The sequence below is a fragment of the Bipolaris sorokiniana genome, assembly GCF_000338995.1.
Source record: "Bipolaris sorokiniana ND90Pr unplaced genomic scaffold COCSAscaffold_15, whole genome shotgun sequence".
NCBI classification, from domain to species: Eukaryota; Fungi; Ascomycota; class Dothideomycetes; order Pleosporales; family Pleosporaceae; genus Bipolaris; species Bipolaris sorokiniana.
This window is the reverse complement of record NW_006911909.1, coordinates 946,811-966,440: the sequence shown is the minus strand read 5'-3', so window position 1 is coordinate 966,440 and position 19,630 is coordinate 946,811. Positions and strand designations below refer to the sequence as shown.

The 19,630-nt window shown below is 52.3% G+C and overlaps 7 protein-coding genes and 1 non-coding gene across 8 annotated transcripts; 5 read left to right on the top strand and 3 right to left on the bottom strand.

Annotated features, from left to right (window-relative positions):
- Nucleotides 1-593: 593 nt before the first annotated feature.
- On the top strand, nt 594-3,286 carry COCSADRAFT_249663 (uncharacterized protein). The gene is made up of 4 exons (XM_007706184.1): nt 594-625; nt 676-2,438; nt 2,488-2,890; nt 2,940-3,286. Exons 1-4 carry the CDS (start codon nt 618-620, stop codon nt 3,235-3,237), a joined length of 2,472 nt encoding a protein of 823 aa, XP_007704374.1. The 5' UTR covers nt 594-617; the 3' UTR covers nt 3,238-3,286.
- A 1,045-nt stretch (nt 3,287-4,331) lies between these two features.
- On the top strand, nt 4,332-6,958 carry COCSADRAFT_249666 (uncharacterized protein). The gene is made up of 2 exons (XM_007706183.1): nt 4,332-5,860; nt 5,908-6,958. Exons 1-2 carry the CDS (start codon nt 4,639-4,641, stop codon nt 6,867-6,869), a joined length of 2,184 nt encoding a protein of 727 aa, XP_007704373.1. The 5' UTR covers nt 4,332-4,638; the 3' UTR covers nt 6,870-6,958.
- Nucleotides 6,959-7,515: 557 nt separating this feature from the next.
- Nucleotides 7,516-7,674, bottom strand: COCSADRAFT_t80. The gene has a single exon. It is a non-coding gene; the product is annotated as a tRNA-Thr (tRNA).
- Nucleotides 7,675-8,725: 1,051 nt separating this feature from the next.
- Nucleotides 8,726-10,114, top strand: COCSADRAFT_151584 (uncharacterized protein). The gene is made up of 2 exons (XM_007706182.1): nt 8,726-9,532; nt 9,593-10,114. The coding sequence occupies exons 1-2, from the start codon at nt 9,131-9,133 to the stop codon at nt 9,824-9,826; spliced, it is 636 nt and encodes a 211-aa protein (XP_007704372.1). The 5' UTR covers nt 8,726-9,130; the 3' UTR covers nt 9,827-10,114.
- Nucleotides 10,115-11,870: 1,756 nt separating this feature from the next.
- COCSADRAFT_175267 (uncharacterized protein) lies at nt 11,871-12,643 on the top strand (the record flags this gene model as incomplete). Its single annotated transcript, XM_007706181.1, has 2 exons — nt 11,871-11,985; nt 12,048-12,643. The coding sequence occupies 2 exons, from the start codon at nt 11,871-11,873 to the stop codon at nt 12,641-12,643; spliced, it is 711 nt and encodes a 236-aa protein (XP_007704371.1).
- Nucleotides 12,644-12,959: 316 nt separating this feature from the next.
- COCSADRAFT_99794 (uncharacterized protein) lies at nt 12,960-15,261 on the bottom strand (the record flags this gene model as incomplete). Its single annotated transcript, XM_007706180.1, has 3 exons — nt 12,960-14,242; nt 14,288-14,733; nt 14,783-15,261. The coding sequence occupies 3 exons, from the start codon at nt 15,259-15,261 to the stop codon at nt 12,960-12,962; spliced, it is 2,208 nt and encodes a 735-aa protein (XP_007704370.1).
- A 426-nt stretch (nt 15,262-15,687) lies between these two features.
- COCSADRAFT_164307 (uncharacterized protein) lies at nt 15,688-16,242 on the top strand (the record flags this gene model as incomplete). Its single annotated transcript, XM_007706179.1, has 3 exons — nt 15,688-15,898; nt 15,985-16,044; nt 16,097-16,242. The coding sequence occupies 3 exons, from the start codon at nt 15,688-15,690 to the stop codon at nt 16,240-16,242; spliced, it is 417 nt and encodes a 138-aa protein (XP_007704369.1).
- Nucleotides 16,243-16,667: 425 nt separating this feature from the next.
- On the bottom strand, nt 16,668-17,543 carry COCSADRAFT_249599 (uncharacterized protein). Its single transcript, XM_007706178.1, has 2 exons — nt 17,235-17,543; nt 16,668-17,177 (listed from the first exon to the last, which is right to left on the bottom strand). The coding sequence occupies exons 1-2, from the start codon at nt 17,440-17,442 to the stop codon at nt 16,888-16,890; spliced, it is 498 nt and encodes a 165-aa protein (XP_007704368.1). The 5' UTR covers nt 17,443-17,543; the 3' UTR covers nt 16,668-16,887.
- Nucleotides 17,544-19,630: the final 2,087 nt, after the last annotated feature.

Genomic DNA, 19,630 nt, shown 5'->3' with positions numbered 1-19,630 from the left:
CAACCTTTGCCATGACAGTCCGGCAGGTGGAACCCGTTGCGCCTCAGCCAGGTGCATTTCTCATCTAAGGTTTGAGGGTCGGACAATTTAGTGGGGTGAAACTTGCTCACGGAGAACGTCCTTGGGCCCAGAATGGAAATTATGCCATTGCTGATTCTCTAGACAACACCGTGTCCCCTGCCGTGTCTTTGTAAATAAAATTGTCGCTCCGCATTCCCCGTGTTGTGAGCATCAGTAAGGAGTGTCATGGTGATGCGATGCTTCGTGTCGTCCGGACAGACTCGAGATGGCAATACTGAATACCGGTCCGATCAGAAGTGCCCAATGATCAGGCTGCGGAGACATAGCCCATGAGGTACCAAACGGTTTCTCGCGCTGATCGCATGTTGCAAAGTCTACTTGTTTCCTTTACAGCAAAGCAGAGAAACGCAGAGTCGCCCAGCATCATCTGGCCCATGTCGCGTGCTAATCTTGTCTTGTTCCTGATGCTGAACCCTGAGACTGAGCGGCCCCACGTTGGCTAGCGCGGGGACCCGGGCTGGCCTGCGACTGCGGCGGTGACGTCTTTGGACAGAGCTTGTGCTGTCCATGCCAGCCAAAAAAAACATTACTCTGCCATGGCTTCGTAGGTACCACACAGGCCTCAACATGTCATCCTGCTTACTAAATGGCCAGCAACATCCTCTTCCTTCCCTTCCGACGCTCGCACTCGGTCAACCTCAGCAATGCCGTCAAGCAGTACATCTCGTCCAAATATGACCAGCACCCGGACATGTTCACCAAGGACATCGAGACGTTCGAGAGGCTCCGCTCTGTCGCCACACATGCTCAGGAAGCCCATCCGAGCAATATCCCCAAGTTGCAGCAATACGCTGCGCAGCTGATATGGTTGAGCGGCAAGTTTCCCATCGACATCGGCGTCGAGTTCCCCTGGTATCCTGCGCTGGGATACAACACGAGCCGCCCGACATCGCGCAACAATCTCCGGTTCGAGCTCGCCAACATCATGTTCAACCTCGCCGCCATGTACTCGCAACTGGCAATGTCGTCCAACCGAAGCACACCAGATGGCCTGAAAGCGGCCGCCAACAACTTTTGTCTCGGCGCCGGCGTTTTGTCCCACCTGAGAAACAACATCTTGCCCGATCTTCGGACCGAGCCTCCAGAAGATATGGATCTCATGACACTCGAGTGCTTGGAGAAGCTTCTGCTGGCTCAAGCCCAGGAGTGTTTCTGGCAGAAGGCGGTCAAAGATGGGCTGAAAGATGCCACGATTGCAAAGCTAGCCGCACGCGTGTCGGATCTCTATAATGAAGCGGGGGACGCAGGTATACAATCTGACGCAATCAGCAGCGAGTGGATACACCACATGACAGCAAAGCACCATCACTTTGCTGCCGCTGCCCAGTACCGTGCAGCTTGCGACTCCCTCGAGAAGCGCAAGTATGGTGAAGAGGTTGCAAGACTACGCGACAGTCTCACATGCGTCAACGAAGCCCTCAAAGAACAGCGGTACATCAACAAGGCCGTGTTGGCTGACTTGAACGGCTTGAAGAATCGCATAACCGAAGACCTAAAGCGCGCCGAAAAAGACAATGACATGATTTATCTGCTGCCCGTTCCACCAAAGGCAGAACTCAAGATACTAGATAGAGCAAACATGGTGGTAGCAAGGGTTCCAAAGGAGATCGCAGAGTCCAACTCAATGCTAGGGGAACACGGCGAGCTTGGTCCAGCACTCTTTTCCAAACTGGTACCATACTCAGTGCACCTGGCAGCAAGTATCTACGTCGATCGCCGCGATCGACTGGTCAACGGTCAGATTGTTGAGCAGTTGGAAGCGTTGACAGACAAGATTCATGAGGTACTCCGTAGCTTGAACCTGCCGGGGTCGCTCCAGGCTCTCGAGAAACCACTAGGCTTGCCGCCAGGTCTGGTTGCCCACGCTGATGAGATACGCCAACAAGACGGCATCAACCGACTCCTACGCTCCATGGAAGACACTAAGAAACTCATGTATACCGACCAAGCTATCTACCAGGAAGGTGTTGACATCCTGCGCTCAGAAGCTGCAGAGGATGAAGGCGCACGTCGGAAATTTGGTACTGAGCAATGGACCCGACCACCTGCCGCGCAGGCTGCTCCCAAACTACACGCTCAGATTGCTGAAATTGATGGGTACTTCAAGGCTGCAACAAACAGCGACAACATTGTAAAGACAAAGCTCAAGGAAAACGAATACTTCATCAAGCTACTCAGTGGGTCCGACCATGAACTGGAGAACTATGTGCCCAGTGGTCGGAGACCTGCCATTACTGGAGATGTAGAACGTGAAGCCGTCAAGTTACGGGGCAGCTTCAATGAAGTGAGCCGACTTGAGAGCCGACGGCGGCGAAAGATTGAGGCATTGAGGACCAAGGCAAAACAGGATGACATAAGTAGGTGTTGCACTGCCATCTCGCTGACCAAACCCTGACAAGACATTAGATCCAGAGCTGCTGCGCGAAGCCGCTCGCTTAGAGCGGGAGTATCCTATGCAGACAATCGAGGCTGTACAGTTTGAGAGCTTGTTTGATAAGCGACTACAGATGTACGATGCTGATTTGGACATGGTTCAAGAAGAAGAGAAGGAACAGGCTGAGGCGATCAAACGGCTACAAGACGCAAACGCTGCCTTTCTGATCGCTCGTCGCGGAGACCAGTCTACTAAGAAACGTGAACAGGCATTGCAAAACTTGGAGAACGCATACTTCAAGTACAAGGAAATCATCTCCAACCTTGATGTTGGCCGCAAGTTCTACAACGACCTTGCCAAGATTGTGAATCGGTTTAGGGATGAAGCGCGGACTTTTGCCTATAACCGCAAGTCCGAAGCATCTCATCTGGAAAGGTATGTTGCGGCAGTCGGTAGTTTATTGCCCTATACTGATCACAAATAGCGATCTTACTACCCGGATGAGCTCCCTCGGTCTTCAGCAAGCAGCGTCAAGCTCGCTGCAGCAGCAGAAGAAAGCCGATGCACAGGATCCCCACTATGGCGCAAGTGCACATGCTGAAGAGCCACTGACTGCACCAACACCTACGAGGGCAAGCATGCCTCCGGCTGCGGGCATGTGGACTCCAGAAGTAGGAATACGGTTTGGTGGCCCTCCTACAGCGTCTGGCAATCCTAGGCCTTCGGGCGGACCTCCGCAAGACGGGAGGTGGGATCCTGCCCAAGGACTGAAATTTGGTTAAACACGCCGAGGGCGTCATCAGCATTGGTCCATTTTTCACGGGCGACTATATTGGATAACACCCATGACCAACAGGAAGACTTTTTGTTTTGGATCAAGTCAATGCGTGTAGCCTTTCTCGTCACACGAAGAGAAGGCGAGGCGGGGCCAGGCCATGGCAGCGTCGTAATCCAAGGCAAAGTGGTGAGTTATGAAGTAAACACCAATACCACCGAGACTTGGGTCATTGGACCCTGGCGCGTTGTTGCCGTGTAATTGTGTAGTAGATGCAGCACATGAAGAGGACATTACGTGTGCACACGCATGATTCCAAGAAGCAATGGACCGAAGGACAAATGCTATAAATATCGCTGCAAAAGGGATGTTATGTTGCACATAGTTTGCCAGAAGGGGCATAAGGGCTTGGTGTATGTACGTATAATGGTGGGGACGTGGTAATCAGCCTTGAGGGAGTGTGCCTTGCGACATGTGTGGAAGCGAGGCAGTGCACAAAGGATCACCCACCGGCCCTGGACGCCCTCTGCCAAGAAGTAGCGCGACCCGTGAAATCAAATCTGCGGTTTTGCACGTGCAGTTTTGCCGCCGGTCAGGTTGATGCCGACCGTTTCATGGCGGTTCGGCAATACTGGTCTTCTGCAATTCTGACGGTGACCACTCGTTGCAGCTGGTTGGAGCGTGGGCCAAGTGAGGAGCCCGCCCTAATTCACATCTGTCATGTACAGTACATGGTAGACCAAAAGCGACCTAGGTGTATAAGGTTGGAGCGGTGGGAGCATCTAGCACAGTGATTCTGCAAAACGTCACAGCTGTCAGGTAGCGGTCAGCTCAGCTCAGCTCAGCTCCCACTCCAACAGCGCTGCCAGATCAGCCCGCTGTCGTTCGCGCGATACCAGTCATCTTTCTGCTGGCGTATCTTGTCCTTGTGCGCACGGAGTCTCTCTCTCTCTCGAGTTGCTCGTATCGGCACAAGACCACGGCAAGCAAACTACCTCTCCTCCTGGGTCCACCCAACGTCGTCGAGGACAACGCATAACTCTTCGCCAATCTTAACCGTTTCACTGCTCGAGCGACTGAAACGCGGGAACTCACGAGAGAACTCTTGCAGTGGGATTTCCATCGCGGGGCTAATAATAGCAGACTAGACCGCTTCGAGCGACATTGCTCTTCGTGAGGTGGGCTGTGTCTGCGACCGACGACGACACTGCGCCTCCTTCACACTCACCAGCCCCAGCAGTCAAGCCAGTCAAGAGAGTACATTGCGCGTTCCTGGCAGACTTTGGACCATTCAGCGTTCGTGCCTGTTTCTTGGTGTTGTTGACTTCTCCACGCGGGCCCAAGCGCGGCTCTCAGGGCTCACTCCCTCCACATCCCACCTATTGTTAGGAACGCGAATACCTACATCATGGACATCCAGCAACGGGGGCGCTCCCCCTCGGCTGGCCAGCATGCTCATAAAGACCACTCCCCCTCACCCGCCTCACAGCCGCCATTCCAGCACCAGCCCAACGCCGTCTTGGGCTTCGACGCCATCCAGGACCCTTCCTCCTACGCCGTTACAAGCGCGGGGTTGAGCAACCCACAGTTCCTCACTGCAAGCCAGGGCCAGTCCTTCTCCCAGCAAACCGCCTTTTCCGACTCGGGCTTCCTGCAAGCCTCGCAGAGCCTCTCGCAAAACAACACACCGCATTTTGGCCCCCAAGGCAACAATAACAACATCTCGCCTGACCCCCTCGATCTAGCAGCTCCAAATAACGCCGATTTCAACAATTTCTTCCAGACAAACGACCTTGGGCAAAACCAGTCCTTGTCTTCGTACCTCGGTCAGACGCTTGATCCCCACATACTCGACACGCAGTCGCAGCAGAACCAGTCCGTCAACCCTTCAGATCTCATGCATCAGATGGCAGCCGCACCGCACAACGCGCCGACACCACCCCACCTTCTTCCCAATATGAACAATCATCAAGGCTCAAGTCCGCACGCTTCGCCCAACATGGCTCACGGCGCATTCCGATCCCCAGGTCACTCGCGACACACGTCGCTTGACCCCAGCGCGGCTTACGCACAAACTTCAGAATGGGGTCAGATGGCAAGTGCAAGCTTCGGAGGACCCAGGTCCAGAGGAGGTAGTGATGCTGGCTATTCAGACGTCGCATCCTCGGCGCACAACTCGCCGTACTTGCACCAGCATGATAGCTTCGACAATGACCAGCCGTCACCTCTCCTTCATGCGCAACATGACCCACAGCTATTTCAGGACCCCGTTCCTGGGTTTGACCGATTCAACCTGAACAACAGCAATGCGCACATCAGCGCCTCAAACACCCCCAACATCTCACCTCGTCTACTGCCCCAGAATCAACAGGCTCTGCCACAGTTCCAGCCCGATACATTTGGCCTCAACCGGAGCATGAACCCATATGCGCCTCAAGGTGTGAATGGCTTCTCTAGCCAGAACTCGGAGCCATTCCCATCACTGAACCAGCCTATGCCTGAATTTGGCCACGCAGATGCAATGTCACCACCAGAAATCAACATTGATTTCGCACCACCTTCGCGACAAGCAAGCTTCGAGCCACCAAAGGCCGAACCCCAGTTGGATGCATTGAGCCCGCCTGACCGATGTAAGCAGTCTAATTGCACTGTATGAGTTATGCTAACACCAAGACAGCACGCAGTCGGAACAGGTCTCGTGCCAAATCTGACCCTTTTAGCAGTGTTAGCTCGCGCGCTTCTACTCCCGGCTCGGGCGTTCATCGATCACTTTCTCCCAATGCTGCAAAGTCTCGTTCTCCTTCACCCTCTGGGAAATCGTCCCGCCGATCGTCCACATCAAGCATGCCCAATCGCGATTACATCTTAGATCTCGCAGACCCCACGCGGCCCGCGCCTGCCGATGGCTCGAACCCAAAGCGTACGCAAAAGCACCCAGCGACCTTTCAGTGCACTCTATGCCCGAAGCGCTTTACACGAGCGTACAATCTCCGATCGCATCTGCGCACACATACAGACGAGCGCCCGTTCGTTTGCAGTGTTTGCGGCAAGGCATTTGCGCGCCAGCATGACCGAAAGAGACATGAGGGTCTCCACTCTGGAGAGAAGAAGTTTGTCTGCCGTGGTAACCTCAAGGACGGCAACAATTGGGGCTGTGGCAGGCGCTTCGCCCGCGCAGACGCTCTTGGTCGGCACTTCCGGTCTGAAGCAGGTCGTGTTTGCATTCGACCTTTACTGGAAGAAGAAGCACGTGAGAAGGGTGAATGGAACGGCCAGAATCAGCAGATGAACAATGGCAATGGCATGTTTGCATCGATGCCTGCTCAAAACTTCAACAGTATGGTGCCTGGACAACCTGGCTTTGAGCCGTTCCCCCAGGCTGGTAGCATGCAGGCGCCACAGCCATTCTTGCCTGCCGCTCTTCTGGCGCAATATCCTGCGCTTGCAGGTATTCAGTGGGACCAGCTTCCTGCTGGGCCGCCTGATGAAGATGGTGACATTAGCGGGCGCAGCAGCTTCGATGCTTCGAGTGGAGGAGAATATTTCGAGGAGGAAAACGACTATCAGCAGAGTAACCAACAGTCCATGTATGCAGGTAACAACAATGGGTGGGTGAGCGACTCTTATGACGGCCGATGATCTTTTTCAACTCTACGACCTGCTTTCACTTTCCTCCTTTCAGGGTGGATATCTGGACAACATTTCTGACGCGTTTATGACCTGGATTTTCTTGCTGCGTTACCGCCTGTTCTGTCGCTTCCTTGTATGTACTGCGCTTATATACCACTTTCATTGCTTCATGGCGCGAAAGCAGGGTTCACTTATACCCCCTTGGGCTTGGGATTGAACAACATCTGGGAGTTTTACCTAAGGCGATGTGGAGGGTGTTGTTTTTTCTTTCATCTAGATGGTTGCAGATACCACACACGAAATGTACCTTTGCGTGTTTGCACTGTACCTGTAGTGAATGTGACATCTCAGCCGCAACAGTCAGACACAATGAACGCACAAAGAAAGTTACTCGTGGCTTGCTGAGGCGTAGAAAGAAAGTTGAAAAATATGCCCTTTGTCTCCCTCCACTCGTCATTTTGCTTCTCCTCGATGTGATTACAACAAAAAAAATGCTCGCTTGTGACATCAACAGCGCTCCGTAAGCCGAGTAAAATGAAAGGCAGTGCTATACCTCCACCACTCACACGAAGCCACACAAAAGAAGAATATGCCAACCATATACGCGAAGCCATAGCAGAAGTATTATCAAAAAAAAGGGCAAAAAGGATGCAAAGGGCCTGACCGGGATTCGAACCCGGGGCCTGTCACATAACAGATACACTGTATCCAGGTAGAGAAACCCCTAGATGATTGTTAGGACGATGCTGGTTGGGTGTTGGTGGCGGCGGGGCAAGCTTACGAAGCGACAATCATACCACTAGACCATCAGGCCGATGCTCTTCATCTGATTTGATGGCAAATTTTGAGGCAGTACCGTTATTGACCTTGTTGAATTTCTATCAGAGATACAATCAGCTTGGCGGGGTTGATGTTGGGTAGGCGCTTGTGGTGGGGCATCCGTATGTTAGTCAGGGCAGTGGGACGTGCTATTCATGTTGACCAGCCTCACTTTACTTGTTTGGGTAGACCTTGCGACCTTCCAAGAATCCAGAAAATGTTGGTCGACAGGAACAGTCTGTGCCCACCGTGGTGCCGCCGGAGTTGAACTTCGATCCCATGGTCCCAACAAACACCCAATGGCCAGCAGTCGACACGCAAGTACACCTACTCGTACAGAACGACGACACGCAACCATGCAAGATACCATCATGCTGCCGTCATGATTAGGCCAGTTAGAAGCGCCGAAAAATGGCCGCTGTCGAACGTCTTGGTCGGGTGCTGCCATAGGCTGGTGGTAAGGGTGCAACTGCACGCCTCATTCGCGCCCCAAAGTGTCACACAAGGCTTGTGTCGACTAGGTGGAGAGCCGATCGTAGAGGCACAAGTCGTACACTGTGTGTGTGCATGGTTGCGGGAAGGAGCCGACATCGCTAGGCCTATGGCGATCCCCCCTGTTGACTGTGCGTCCAACAAGGCCCTACACCGACATTTTATAAGTACCATGATGAGGCGACAAGAGAGAGACGGCATTGCGGACGCAAGTCCGCATCTTGGGCGTTTTGAAGTATTTTCCCACCCCTCCATTTTTGATGCGAAACTCAGATGACATGTCGGTGACCTGAGATGGTTCGTGAGAAGCACGCGTTCGCTGCAACCCAAAAAAAGTGCGGGGAGACGTGCTGCGCATACTATAGTGGGGCGCGCCCATTGGCTCGGGAGTGCCCTTATGCCCCTTCCGCTCTAGCCCGTACCGCCCAGCTCCACTCGACATGCAGCCCATACAACACGCGCCTCGGAGTCCGTCGTTGCATCCCCGAACAATCCGCTCGTTATGAAGTGGACAAACTGAGGGGCTGTACTGAGTCGCCCGACAACACACTGACCGCCTTGGGCGAAGTAATCCAGAACCTCTGGGCCAAGAAAATCTGACCATGTGAGGCGATTTGGGCGAGGCTGAGCGGGTTAAAGGGCCAGCTTCCCCTCACCCATCGCGACCATCCTCTCAGCTGTCATTGTCATCCTACCTGTCAACGCCTGCCTGTACCTTACTGTCGGTTAGCCTGATAGCACTTGCATACCCCGAGAAACTCCGGGACGTGCTGACCTTTACCATCCCCCCTCCCAATCCTTATCTCTTCCCAATCTAGTCTCTGGGCTACGACCAAACCGTCTTCTTTCCGCTCTTACCAACCACTATATCTGTTGCTTCGCTCTCAATTGCGCTGCGCCTCCTACTCTCTTCTTTCCCTCTTCCACTACCATACCAAATCACATCACATCACCTCACAATGGCCGCATCAAAACCTAGCATTCGCGCCCTCAGTGCTCTTGCCGCGGGTCCCCGCCTTCTCGGTCCCCGCCTTACCGTCCGACAATTGTCCATGACTGGCTCGACATCATCTTCCTCCCTTCTCACAACCGACAAGCCATACGGCTCAAATCGCTCTCGCGGTCCAATTCGTCTTTCTGGCGAGCACTCGGCCGCTGTGTCTGAAGCCCCCGAGACGGCCAACAACGTCCGCCGCTTCAACACCTCCAGGAGTAGGAAGGCAGTTGGCGACAGCAGCACTCTAGACTTTGCCTACATTCCCGGCTTCGACCCGGAAACGAGGAGTGCGCCTCTGGGTATCAGGGTCCCCATCTTGCCATGGGCTGACGTCCAGGGTCACTCTGCCGAGAGCGAGGGTGTGGTATGTTTATCCCATTTCTACTAAATACATGAACATATAACTGACCTGAGATACGTGTAGGTGCCCATGCAACCCACCATCTACGCCGTCGGCAGTGACGGCACACATATCCACTCTCCCTCGGCCATGTCCGACACCACTGACAACAACTCGTTTGGCTACCAGAGCATCGCCAACAGCGTCGCCAGCAAATTCTCAGCTACCCGCCAAGAGGGCGAAGGTATGGCAAGGCAAATTTGGAATGACCTTGTAGACGACATCGTGGGTCCTAAACGTGGTTCCACCCGGGCTTGAGCCGGACTTGGGGGTTTGACATGCACATAAAAATTGCTTCTTTTTTTGTTACTTGATACTACGACATTCAAAAACAACTAAGTATGTGTATTTGTGTGTGTGCATGACACCCTCTATGTTCTCTACGGGTGACAATGACGGAGGATTGCCTTTTTGGGGGGGGAGGGGGATGGGCAAGTTTTTCAAACGGATCTGGCGCGAAGTGCTCGGGCATATGAGATCACGATATTACTACTACTTTAATTGAATTCTTTTTTTTTCCACTATTGGAAAAATAATTTGCAAGTCTTTTCTGACGTGTTCGTACGTGACGTGTCGACTTTTACCTTTGAATTGACTAATGTGTTGTCTGTTATGTCTTGTCTCATAACAGGGAACACTCCTGGAGTAGTAGACGCAGACACGGAAACTATCTTGACCGATATCATCACAAAACAAGGGCCTCCCGTGTCCTTGAAACGAGTGAGTTGTTCATGGTCCGGCAGGATTCAGGAATCGGACTCCGAATGACAACGAAATGCCCAGTTTGATGTTTTTTTTTGGATCAGGGGGGTTGGCCTGGTGGTCTCCACGCCGCTGGACGTATTCACGCAATTTCGAATCGTCATGTGAAGCTTTTGAATGAAATATCCCGATTCGTATAATCAATCGGCTTCCTTTATCGGGGTAAAAACAGTCACATTGGATTACGACAGAAAAGAAATATCCACATATTCGTCGCGGTATCACCGTCTCTATCTTCCACTCTTTTCACGGCCCTTCTACATGCATACATCGTGGTTTAGGCCTACTCCCGAATACCATACTACATAATGCTTCGAGGATCGCGGTATTCGTCCTTATTCGGTCTAATTCCGAGTTTCACAGTGCTGGAATTGGCAGTGTTGGTGTGTATGTATGTATGGAGAACTTGCCGGTGGCGATATTATCGGGATAATGTCAGAAACGCCCCGACAGTGGAGCCCGATGTGGGTATCTTTTTCTTAGCAAAGAAGAAACAGGCCGAGGGGAGGATTCTGTGGAGTAGGTTTTTTGGGTTATGTGGGTAATGGATGGATTGGGAGGGTAAGGGGGAAAGGGGAGTGGTAGGAAGTGACTGTGTGTAGTATCAAAGCGTGCAAGTGGAAGTTGCTAGCTGAACTCATAGTACGAAGATAGAACTACGTATCTAATTTCAACAGAAAAACCGTATCGTAAAGTTTGAGTGAAGTTGAGTGACGTGGGTCGGTGTTCGCTGGAAGGAGTAATTCAGTTTGTGGTATATGGTCGGACCAAAACAAGAATGGGAATGGTCCGTGTGTGACGATTATAAGAAGCCATCGAATTGATACGTTACTCTTCTGCTTTTCTCAGCGTCTCTGGGCACTACGAAATGTGTCGGATTCAAACATTTTGTAGCCTGCTTAAGAGTAGGAAGGAAATCTGTGTTACGTTGTAATTGAACTCAAATTCATTCTCATCCTGCGCGGCAGTGGATCAGAAAAGGATGCAGTAGAGGCGACCGAAATTTGAAAAGTGAATACATGAGATGGATGCTACAAATCAGTGTTTTTCATCTCAGCTCGACAACAATGAGTACCATGCCTTGCACTAAAGATGCGCGCGGCTATGGTGGGGTATCATGGTAGTCGGAGCATTGCGTCTGTAAGAGCTAGCTTCGGACGAAAGGACCCTACTAGCCAACAACCTATCACACAATTCGATCGGGAACGCAAGATCAACAATCCCATAAAATAACCTTCTGAACCCCGCAAAGAGAAAAAAAAGGCACCGTTAATCTTACTGCGATTCTCAATAGCCGCCTGGTGCTAATTGTAGGGTCTAGAGCCCACAGTTCCCACCCCCACACGAACGTCATTCGCTTCGTCTGAGGCCAAACAACCAAACACCTGGTGCCTTGCGCATAACTGCCACATTTCCACATTCCGCTTCGCGCACTCCACAATCGCATTCCTCCCTGTCGCGTATTTAAAGCGCCACTTGCTTCTTCTCTTCTTTCACCCCAAAACTAGCTACATAACAACGTACATGTCGCAATAAAAACATGGAAAAGCTCCGAGGCGCCGAAACCGCCGCGACGCAACGTCTCCGCAAAACATTCAAGTACCCCTCCGAATCCGACGACGAAGATGCCGTAGAAGCAGGAATGGACGGACAAGGCACTTACTTCCCCCATCCCACCCAAACACCAATGTATACTAACTGCAAACCGAACAAACAGACCGCGCAACCCTCCTCCAAACCCTAAGCGCACACGATACATCCACAACACACAAATACACGCTCTTCCTGCTCGTCCTACCTCTCCTCCCCATCCTGCTCTACATCCCCCGCTTGTTTTCCCTCTCCACATTCCTCCCCAGTCTCGCCGCGATAGCAAGTTTCCTCGCCTCAGCATACACACTGTACTTCCTACCGCTGCCACCCACAAAGGGGACGCCAATCGACGATGCGCGCAAAACGAAGAATGCAGCGGGAAAGAGTAAATCCAGGATCGGGATTTACGACAAGACGCCTAGCTGGGAGAAGACGGCGGAAAAGAGCGTGAGGAGGCCTGTGCCGTATATTTCTGAGAGCACGGCGGATGCGATTGCGGCGAATATCATGACGGTTAATCGGGCGGTGTGTGGAATCCTCGCTCTGTCTGAGGTCTGGATGGAACGAGACTGGAGCCAGGGGTTCATGGTGGGCGGAGGTTTCTTGCCCGGCCTCATTTGCTTCGTGGTATTGTGGGCGAGAACAGAGTTACGGATCATTGATATGGATGCGCTGGAGGAGCTGAACAATAAGGCTGCCGGGCAATCCAAAGCCAAGTAAAATAAAAAAAGGAATAATCTGGACATTTTTTCATCATGATAAAACAGAGATACCCCATGACGCAATGTAGTTCATGACAAATATCCCTAAGCAGAGAGACTTTCGTAGCTTTTGAAGAGAACCAAAAAAATGATGATATACACACTGCAAGAACGAGCGACCAACATCCCGACATACAGGAGGGGGGTCTAGGTATCATATGCGCAAGGAAAAAAAAACGCCGTCATCCAAGTCTAAGATCAGACCGTACCAACGCCATTCTGTTACCCAAATAACACATTGATACCTGCATTTACATGCTGACTTCTTTTGGTCATTAAAGCATCATACTCTTCCTCCTGCTGGCGGCCCTCTCGGCCCGTAAGGCGCTCGTCTCCCTTTCCCTGTCCCGCACTTTTGATTCGCCGGCATCATCACCCCTTGCCTTGGGGCCACTAACGCCAGCGCTGTCAGGGAGTCCACCTGCAACAGCGAGCTTTTTGTCCTTGATTTCTATCGTTCGAGCACTCGATGTACTCCTGGCCACACCGTTAGTACTCGAACTCCTTGCCAGGCTTGTAGTGCTGCTACTTTTTGTAGTCCCGCTCCCAGTACGCCTGTGGAGCGAAGGGAGTGCACCTTCCGTCTTTTCCCTCTCTGCTCTTCGCTCCTCAGATGCGGATGAAGCTCCTGGTGCAGGCATAGCGGAATGGCGACGCGCATTTCGGGCCGCTTTGGCGGCTTCGTTGACACGTGTGCGCTGACTAGTTACAGCTTCAGCAGGTGGAGAGTCCGTAAAGTCGAAAACGGCCAGGCTGTCCTTCTGCTGTGACTCTACCTTTACCGCAATCGTGTCTGTTGAAACAGGAGCATCTTCGGTTTTTGCTGCAGTTGACTCTGTGGCAGATCTTGAAGCTGTAGAAGCCATCTTCCTTTTTGCGGTGCTTGTTTCGTTGATTAGTGCGGATATCGCTTTCAAGGTCGCTGATTGTTCTTCTGGCTCAGCTGATGCTTTCGAATCCTGGTCTCTTCTGTCCAGTTTTTGTCTTAGCGGACTCCCCGCCTCAGCCTCTTCCTCGGCTGCTCTTACGGATACTGCAGACACGGGCTTCCAAGCAATCTCCCCGTTGGCTTCACGTTTGACAACCGTCGAAGGCGGGTTGTGAGATTCGACACTCGTCCGCCGATCAACCACTGCATCAACAAGCTTTGCATCTGGACGTCGCATCTTTACATTGAGGCTGGGCTCTTTGTAGCTAACTTGGGGACGTGCTCGTCTCCCTGGTCGCCCAGCTTGCCCAGTTTGATCGGCTGAAGAAAGATCACCAGGTGGTGGTGTATCTTTATTTTCTGGTCTTTGGGTCGAGGGTTCGGTTGATGGTGGAGAAATGATGGCATCTGCAGCTGGGGTCTTAGGGGGTAGGGAGTCCAGAATGATATCAGCGGTAGGGACGGGTTCTGATATGGGTATAGAAGGGAGATCTGGCGTGCTATTACGGGTAATGTTCAGTCGAGGACGGCTACGAGCTTTTGCGGTTGGCTTCTCCAACTTTCCAGGTTTTTCTTGGGCCGAAGAGCGTTGTTTTTTTGGCGATACGACTGGGTCGGTGTTGACAGGTTCTACAACGTTAGCTTTGCTCATAAAAAGGATAGCACTATGCTTACTGGCTGAAAGGACTGGAAGGCGATCCAAGGCGGGGAGTCTCGGTCCTTCATTGGATGTCTCAATTTCTGCAGCGTTCCGACGAGAAAACCTAAAGGCATCGCCCTTGGCTTGATTTGTATCCTCATCTTCCTGAACACTGAACTTGCGCTTAGCTCCCGTACGTAGAGGCTTCGCAGGTGCCTCTTCAGTTTCTTCTGGAGACTCAAATACGGATACACGGCGTATGCTGAGCTTCGGCCCACTCTCTCGTCGCTTCTTACGCGTCTCGAGATTGACCGAAAGCGACGGCTCGCCATCCTCGGCTGTCTCTTCTTGCGGCTCTTCTGCAACCGGGCTGGGATCAAACCCGATGGGATCCTCGTTCTCGAACCGCGATATGGGGGGTGGGCCAATATCTGGCGATTGGCTATCAGGGTCTTCCAGCACTTGCTGAAGCTCGTCCGCACTACACACGTTAGTAAAACTCAATGTGTAGATACATAACATCTACATACCCCATGGTCTTTCGAGGATAAAATTTGTCCTCCGTGATTGTAGGCAGCATTGCATTCTCAACTTCTTGTAGTCCCAACCCACTCCTCCACTGTCTTTCCTCTCCGCTTCTCCTCTTTGCTAGCAGCTGGCTTTTCCGCCTGCCTGCATCTTTTTCGCGTCCGTTCTTGGTCTGCGTTAGGCTTGCTACCAAGCCTCCAAGTTCCTGTAGCTTCGATTCAAGCTGCAGCTTGACAGCATCGATGTGGTCGAAAGCTGGACGCGACTCGACGGTATTATGAAGGCTAAGCACCTGCTCGCGCAGTGCCAAGTTTTCAGCGAGGAGTCGCGAGCAATCATTTTCGAGGCTGCGGATGCGTATGGATTGAGTCGAGTTTGTCTTTGCCAGTTCGCGGTTCTGTCTGAGGAAGCGTCGTTTCACGGCTTCGATGGTTTCCGCCGATGGCTGATTTGCTATCGGCGGCTCGTTGAGTCGCGCCATTTGCGCAGATAGGTATTTCGATGGTAATTATACTATTAGGAGACAATCGCGTCGTCGTCGTGGGTGGGAGGCTGTACGTCGTGAGTCGCGGCTGCTGGTTCGTCATACTGTTTGTTGACAACTCGAGCGGCGGGCCCACAGCAACAGAAACTAAGCCGAAATGGGCAAGACGAAAACACAGTCACATGACTGGAGGGGCAACGGCGCCTCTACATACAAGCAACGCATCGTCGACGACAGTGAGACTTGTGAAAGAGTCCAGACACACTCTTATAGAATTTCTGCCATAACTTGCAATCGAAGAAGAGAATCCCGTATATCTACACTTCAGGAACCCCAAATCGTAACAACATCTGCACACTTTTCGCAACAACAATATCGATAAAACACTACTGAACAAAGAATTGAACCCGATTCACTGATAAAATGTCGAATTTTGGGCGTCCTCTTCCTTCGCACCTGCGTAATCAGTCTTTGGGCGGCTCACAACAACAATCGCCGGTCTTACTCGCACGTATTGCGGAAAAGAAAGCCGAACTTGCGAACCTAAAAGACCTGCAAGCTCTTAGTGGAGGACTCGCGGATCAAATGCAGATGCTAGCTGACAAGCTCTCGACATTGTCTGATGGCACAGAAGGTATGTTCGAATTGAACCTGGCCGGATTTGCACATGCAGATGAGGGAAAAGCATCATGGAGAAGTCAGGCTGACATTGAGGCGCAGCGGTTGCAGCAGTACTGTCGAATTGGCACAACGTATTGAGGGCTATCAACATGGCCTCAAGTAAGTCATCATGTCGTATGTGTGATTCTATACTTGGTCTGACCAGTGAAAGCAAAACTGCCAAAGTCAAAGGATGAGGAGGAAGTAGAAAAGAAATCGGAAGATGGACCACCTCTGCCGCAGACACTTGTTCGCATTCCCACTCAGCACGCGCCCACGGTAATTGAGCAAGCCAACACAGCAAATGCAGAAGAGTGAATCCGCGTACGGGATGTAGACATGTGCTGGCACGGCGTCTCTGCGCTAAAGAATGTGGTGCGAAGGATGTGAAAGGAGGTGTGGTGAGGCATGAGTGCACGATCGGACTCGAGATGAGACTGATGTCCGATTCGCGGAACACGGCATATGAGGGTGGTCGAGCAATGTTCCAATACGTGCATATGCAGTCGAGCCCAACATCCATTAAGATTGCTTTTCCCGCTGGTATGCTGGAAGCGAGCTAAGTCACAGGACCTGACATGCGTAAAGGGCAAAAAAGGACGTCACTGCCAAGGTAGGAAAAAGGAAGAAGCAGAAATGGTGGAGGCCTGAAACACAAGCTATTGTAAATTGTTTGCGAGCTTACATATGAGATTCTAAAGTGCTTGAAATTCACTGGCAAGTATAGGCCTTGTTACATAACGCCGTGATGCGTCTACAATCTAGCATCCAAGTTTTACAGACTTCCAAGTCCAATGTCCCATGCTATGCAATAACGCAGTCTCAATCAGATTATACCGATCGGACATGCCAAAACTCCGCGCGAAAACAAACCCCGCAGAAACAATGAAAATCGTGTTCAGTTCGTATGCGCCGAAGCCAGGTGCAGCACCGTGAGCGCATCAATTGAGGCGCTGTAACAGTCTACTTCTTCTGCTTCGGCATCTTTTCGTAAGCATTCGGGCTGGGCTTCCTCCGCTGCCTCTTTGTTTTTTGTGGCTGGCCCGAGCCCTCATTACATCCACGATTTTCTGCGCATCCGTCGTGGTCGTGCTGGTGCGGCCGCCTTCCCCGCGCGGCACCAATCCTGCCGGCGGGCCTGGCGGTACTGTTGTCAGGTTCGGAATCTGAGTCCGAGTCTGATGAAGAGGAATCTGAAGAGTCGTCGTCGGAAGACTCATCCACAGCGCGAGGTTTGTGATAGATGCAACAGACTTGTTCAGATGTTAGCGGGTCTAGTAGCAAAAATGACGTGGCGCAGCTTGCAGTACCTTTGGACGACTTCTTGCCCATGCCTTCGTTGTCAACCACATCCTCTGCCCACTGGATATGTCGTCGCTCGGTGGGCTCTGCTCGCAGACGGAGCACGCCTGATGGAGCAGACAGGCGCAGGACGGGCTGAGGACGGATCTGTATTGTCCTGCTTCCAGCGCTTGGTGTCACAGTACGCGGTGAGGTAGTATGTTGGTGGGCGGCCATGTTGCTGAAGTGCGCAATGTTGAGTTGAAAGTGAATATGGGGAACGTGACCCTCGAAGAAGCGGTGTTGCGGGCAGCAGGCGGGGTGATTGTTATGGAGCTACGCAGGGACCAAAAGGAATCGCGAATTGCCGTGTTGAGGATGAAAGGCTGACGGGGTTCAACGTCGATATTTGAGCAAAGAATCGGCGATGGGATCCAGGGATGAGGCGACGAGTAAAGAAGGAAGGGGTGCGGTTTGGTATTATCGGTACCAGGTCAAGGTCGTGTGCATGTACGTCTTCGCTGGCTGACGATGATTTGCCTCGTGATAGTAGAAGGCTGGTTGGTGCGTCATTAGCAATCGGCACCTCTTTCGGCTCATCCTTCCCTCTGCGCATCCGGGGATTGGCCCACGATCGCCCGCGTCACCCTACCATCGTCTTCTCCACGAGAGTGCAGCATGCACGCCAACCGGAGCCCACACGAGCCCACACCTTCATCTAGGTCACGTTGCATATTCATGGCAGCAGCGCATCTCCTAGCCTGCGCACTCGGCACGCTTACGCTGCACGCAATAGCGCTGCGAGAACACCTTGCCGAAGCGCTGTCAGGGCCAAAAAGATTCATCGGTGCGGTGCTATCGTGGCCGCTGCCCACGCAAATAATTCGGGCCAATGCAAAGCAAGGCTGGTCGCAGGGCCTGGGTCAAAGTCACCGGAACCGTTGAATGTCGACATGGCCCAGAACGTCAGTCTGTAAACGTCACAATGGAAAGGTGCTGGCGGGGTTCCACCTAGAACACGTCCTGTTCTCGACCGAGTATAAGTAAGAAGCAGCACCAATCATTCCAAATGGATTTTGCTCCCTCCCCTTGGAACATGACGATGCACAATGCCAGATCTCTGACTTCGCAACGCGACCAATGCCACTCGGTACCGGATGACCGGATGACCGGACATTCACCCCACAATATGCCACATGAACACCGGCATAACGACGTATTTGGCTGGGACGAGACCTTTGCACCAAAATCTATAGCCGAGACCTCGCAATGTCGAGCGCTCTGTGTTGGCGATGCAAGTAGAACTTCACAAGTAGGTCAATGCCAATGAGGCTGCTACAAACACATACGCATAAAACCGATCTTCATAGTACATGCGCACAATGGATACAAGAGCTAGTGCCATCAAAGTTCATATTCCACCGCATTGGCTTGTATATGTAAAGATTCGGTGTTTGCCAAGCCGACTCGCACAGTGCAGCCGGTGAGCGTCTCCACCTACTATGTACAACCAGGGCGACGCCCTGACCTCGAAGCCTTTGGACACTCAGGAGGTGGCTTTGCTTCATCTCGTGGCACCCCAGGGCCTGGATGCACTACCCCTCGACCCACGATGCATATGAAGATACAAAGCCCTGTCCTGTTGGCCGTATAAACCTTGAACGTTGGGTGTACAGATACGTAGACGCGGGAACCCGCGCAATGCCTGGGATTATCACGCCCATGAGCCATCAAAAAGAGCCAAACACACGGCAGTATAACACCGAGATGCACTGGTGGCATGGTGGTGAGGGAGAAAAAAAAATCAGATTGAAAGGTTCAGGGGGCATAAATGGACACGGTAAATAAGTACTGGTGCTTGTGCCAATACTCGGACAATGGCGAGGGTCCCCCAGCATCAACAATGACCTCAGCCCATGGGAAAGGCTCTGTACAAGCGAAGAGTCGAACCATGATGAAGGAAGCCTTGTTATGCTGGGAGCCATGAGCGGATCAAACGGGAGGAGCCTAAGTATGGGAGCTGTCAAAGAACAAGTAATTTCACAGATATGAAGGGATGCTGCACGGCGATCATGGGTGGCGGTGAGCGAGATGAACGGCTCCTTGGGCAGCTCACCAGCCTCAACAGTCGTCTGGCGCAGGCGAGTAGTGCAAAAGGCGCCATGAGTCGTTGATAGTACAAAAGCTTCTGGACAGTAGGGCTTGGACGCGTCATTGTGAACAGGCAGAAGGGGGTGGCATTGCCATATACTACATAGGCGGGTGGAATAGCAGGCACAATCTTGATGGGCGGACTACTGATAAGCGGCATCGGGGGTAGCCCGAAAGCAGCGGACGACTCCACCACATGTTGTGCAGTACGTATCTGTGCGCCCGGCCGCTTTTTGAGCGGAAATGAAGAGAGCGTGGAGCGCCGTAGCCTAGG

Excerpts from the sequence above, each read along its gene's own strand:
- COCSADRAFT_249663 (XM_007706184.1), top strand. Across the intron at positions 2,439-2,487 it reads GGCAAAACAGGATGACATAA|ATCCAGAGCTGCTGCGCGAA; the intron begins GTAGGTGTTGCA and ends ACAAGACATTAG. Across the intron at positions 2,891-2,939 it reads GAAGCATCTCATCTGGAAAG|CGATCTTACTACCCGGATGA; the intron begins GTATGTTGCGGC and ends GATCACAAATAG.
- COCSADRAFT_249666 (XM_007706183.1), top strand. The coding sequence starts at position 4,639 with ATGGACATCCAGCAACGGGGGCGCTCCCCCTCGGCTGGCCAGCATGCT. Across the intron at positions 5,861-5,907 it reads ATTGAGCCCGCCTGACCGAT|CACGCAGTCGGAACAGGTCT; the intron begins GTAAGCAGTCTA and ends ACACCAAGACAG.
- COCSADRAFT_151584 (XM_007706182.1), top strand. The coding sequence starts at position 9,131 with ATGGCCGCATCAAAACCTAGCATTCGCGCCCTCAGTGCTCTTGCCGCG. Across the intron at positions 9,533-9,592 it reads CTGCCGAGAGCGAGGGTGTG|GTGCCCATGCAACCCACCAT; the intron begins GTATGTTTATCC and ends AGATACGTGTAG.
- COCSADRAFT_249599 (XM_007706178.1), bottom strand. The coding sequence starts at position 17,442 with ATGGCCGCCCACCAACATACTACCTCACCGCGTACTGTGACACCAAGC. Across the intron at positions 17,178-17,234 it reads GGGCAAGAAGTCGTCCAAAG|TCTGTTGCATCTATCACAAA; the intron begins GTACTGCAAGCT and ends CATCTGAACAAG.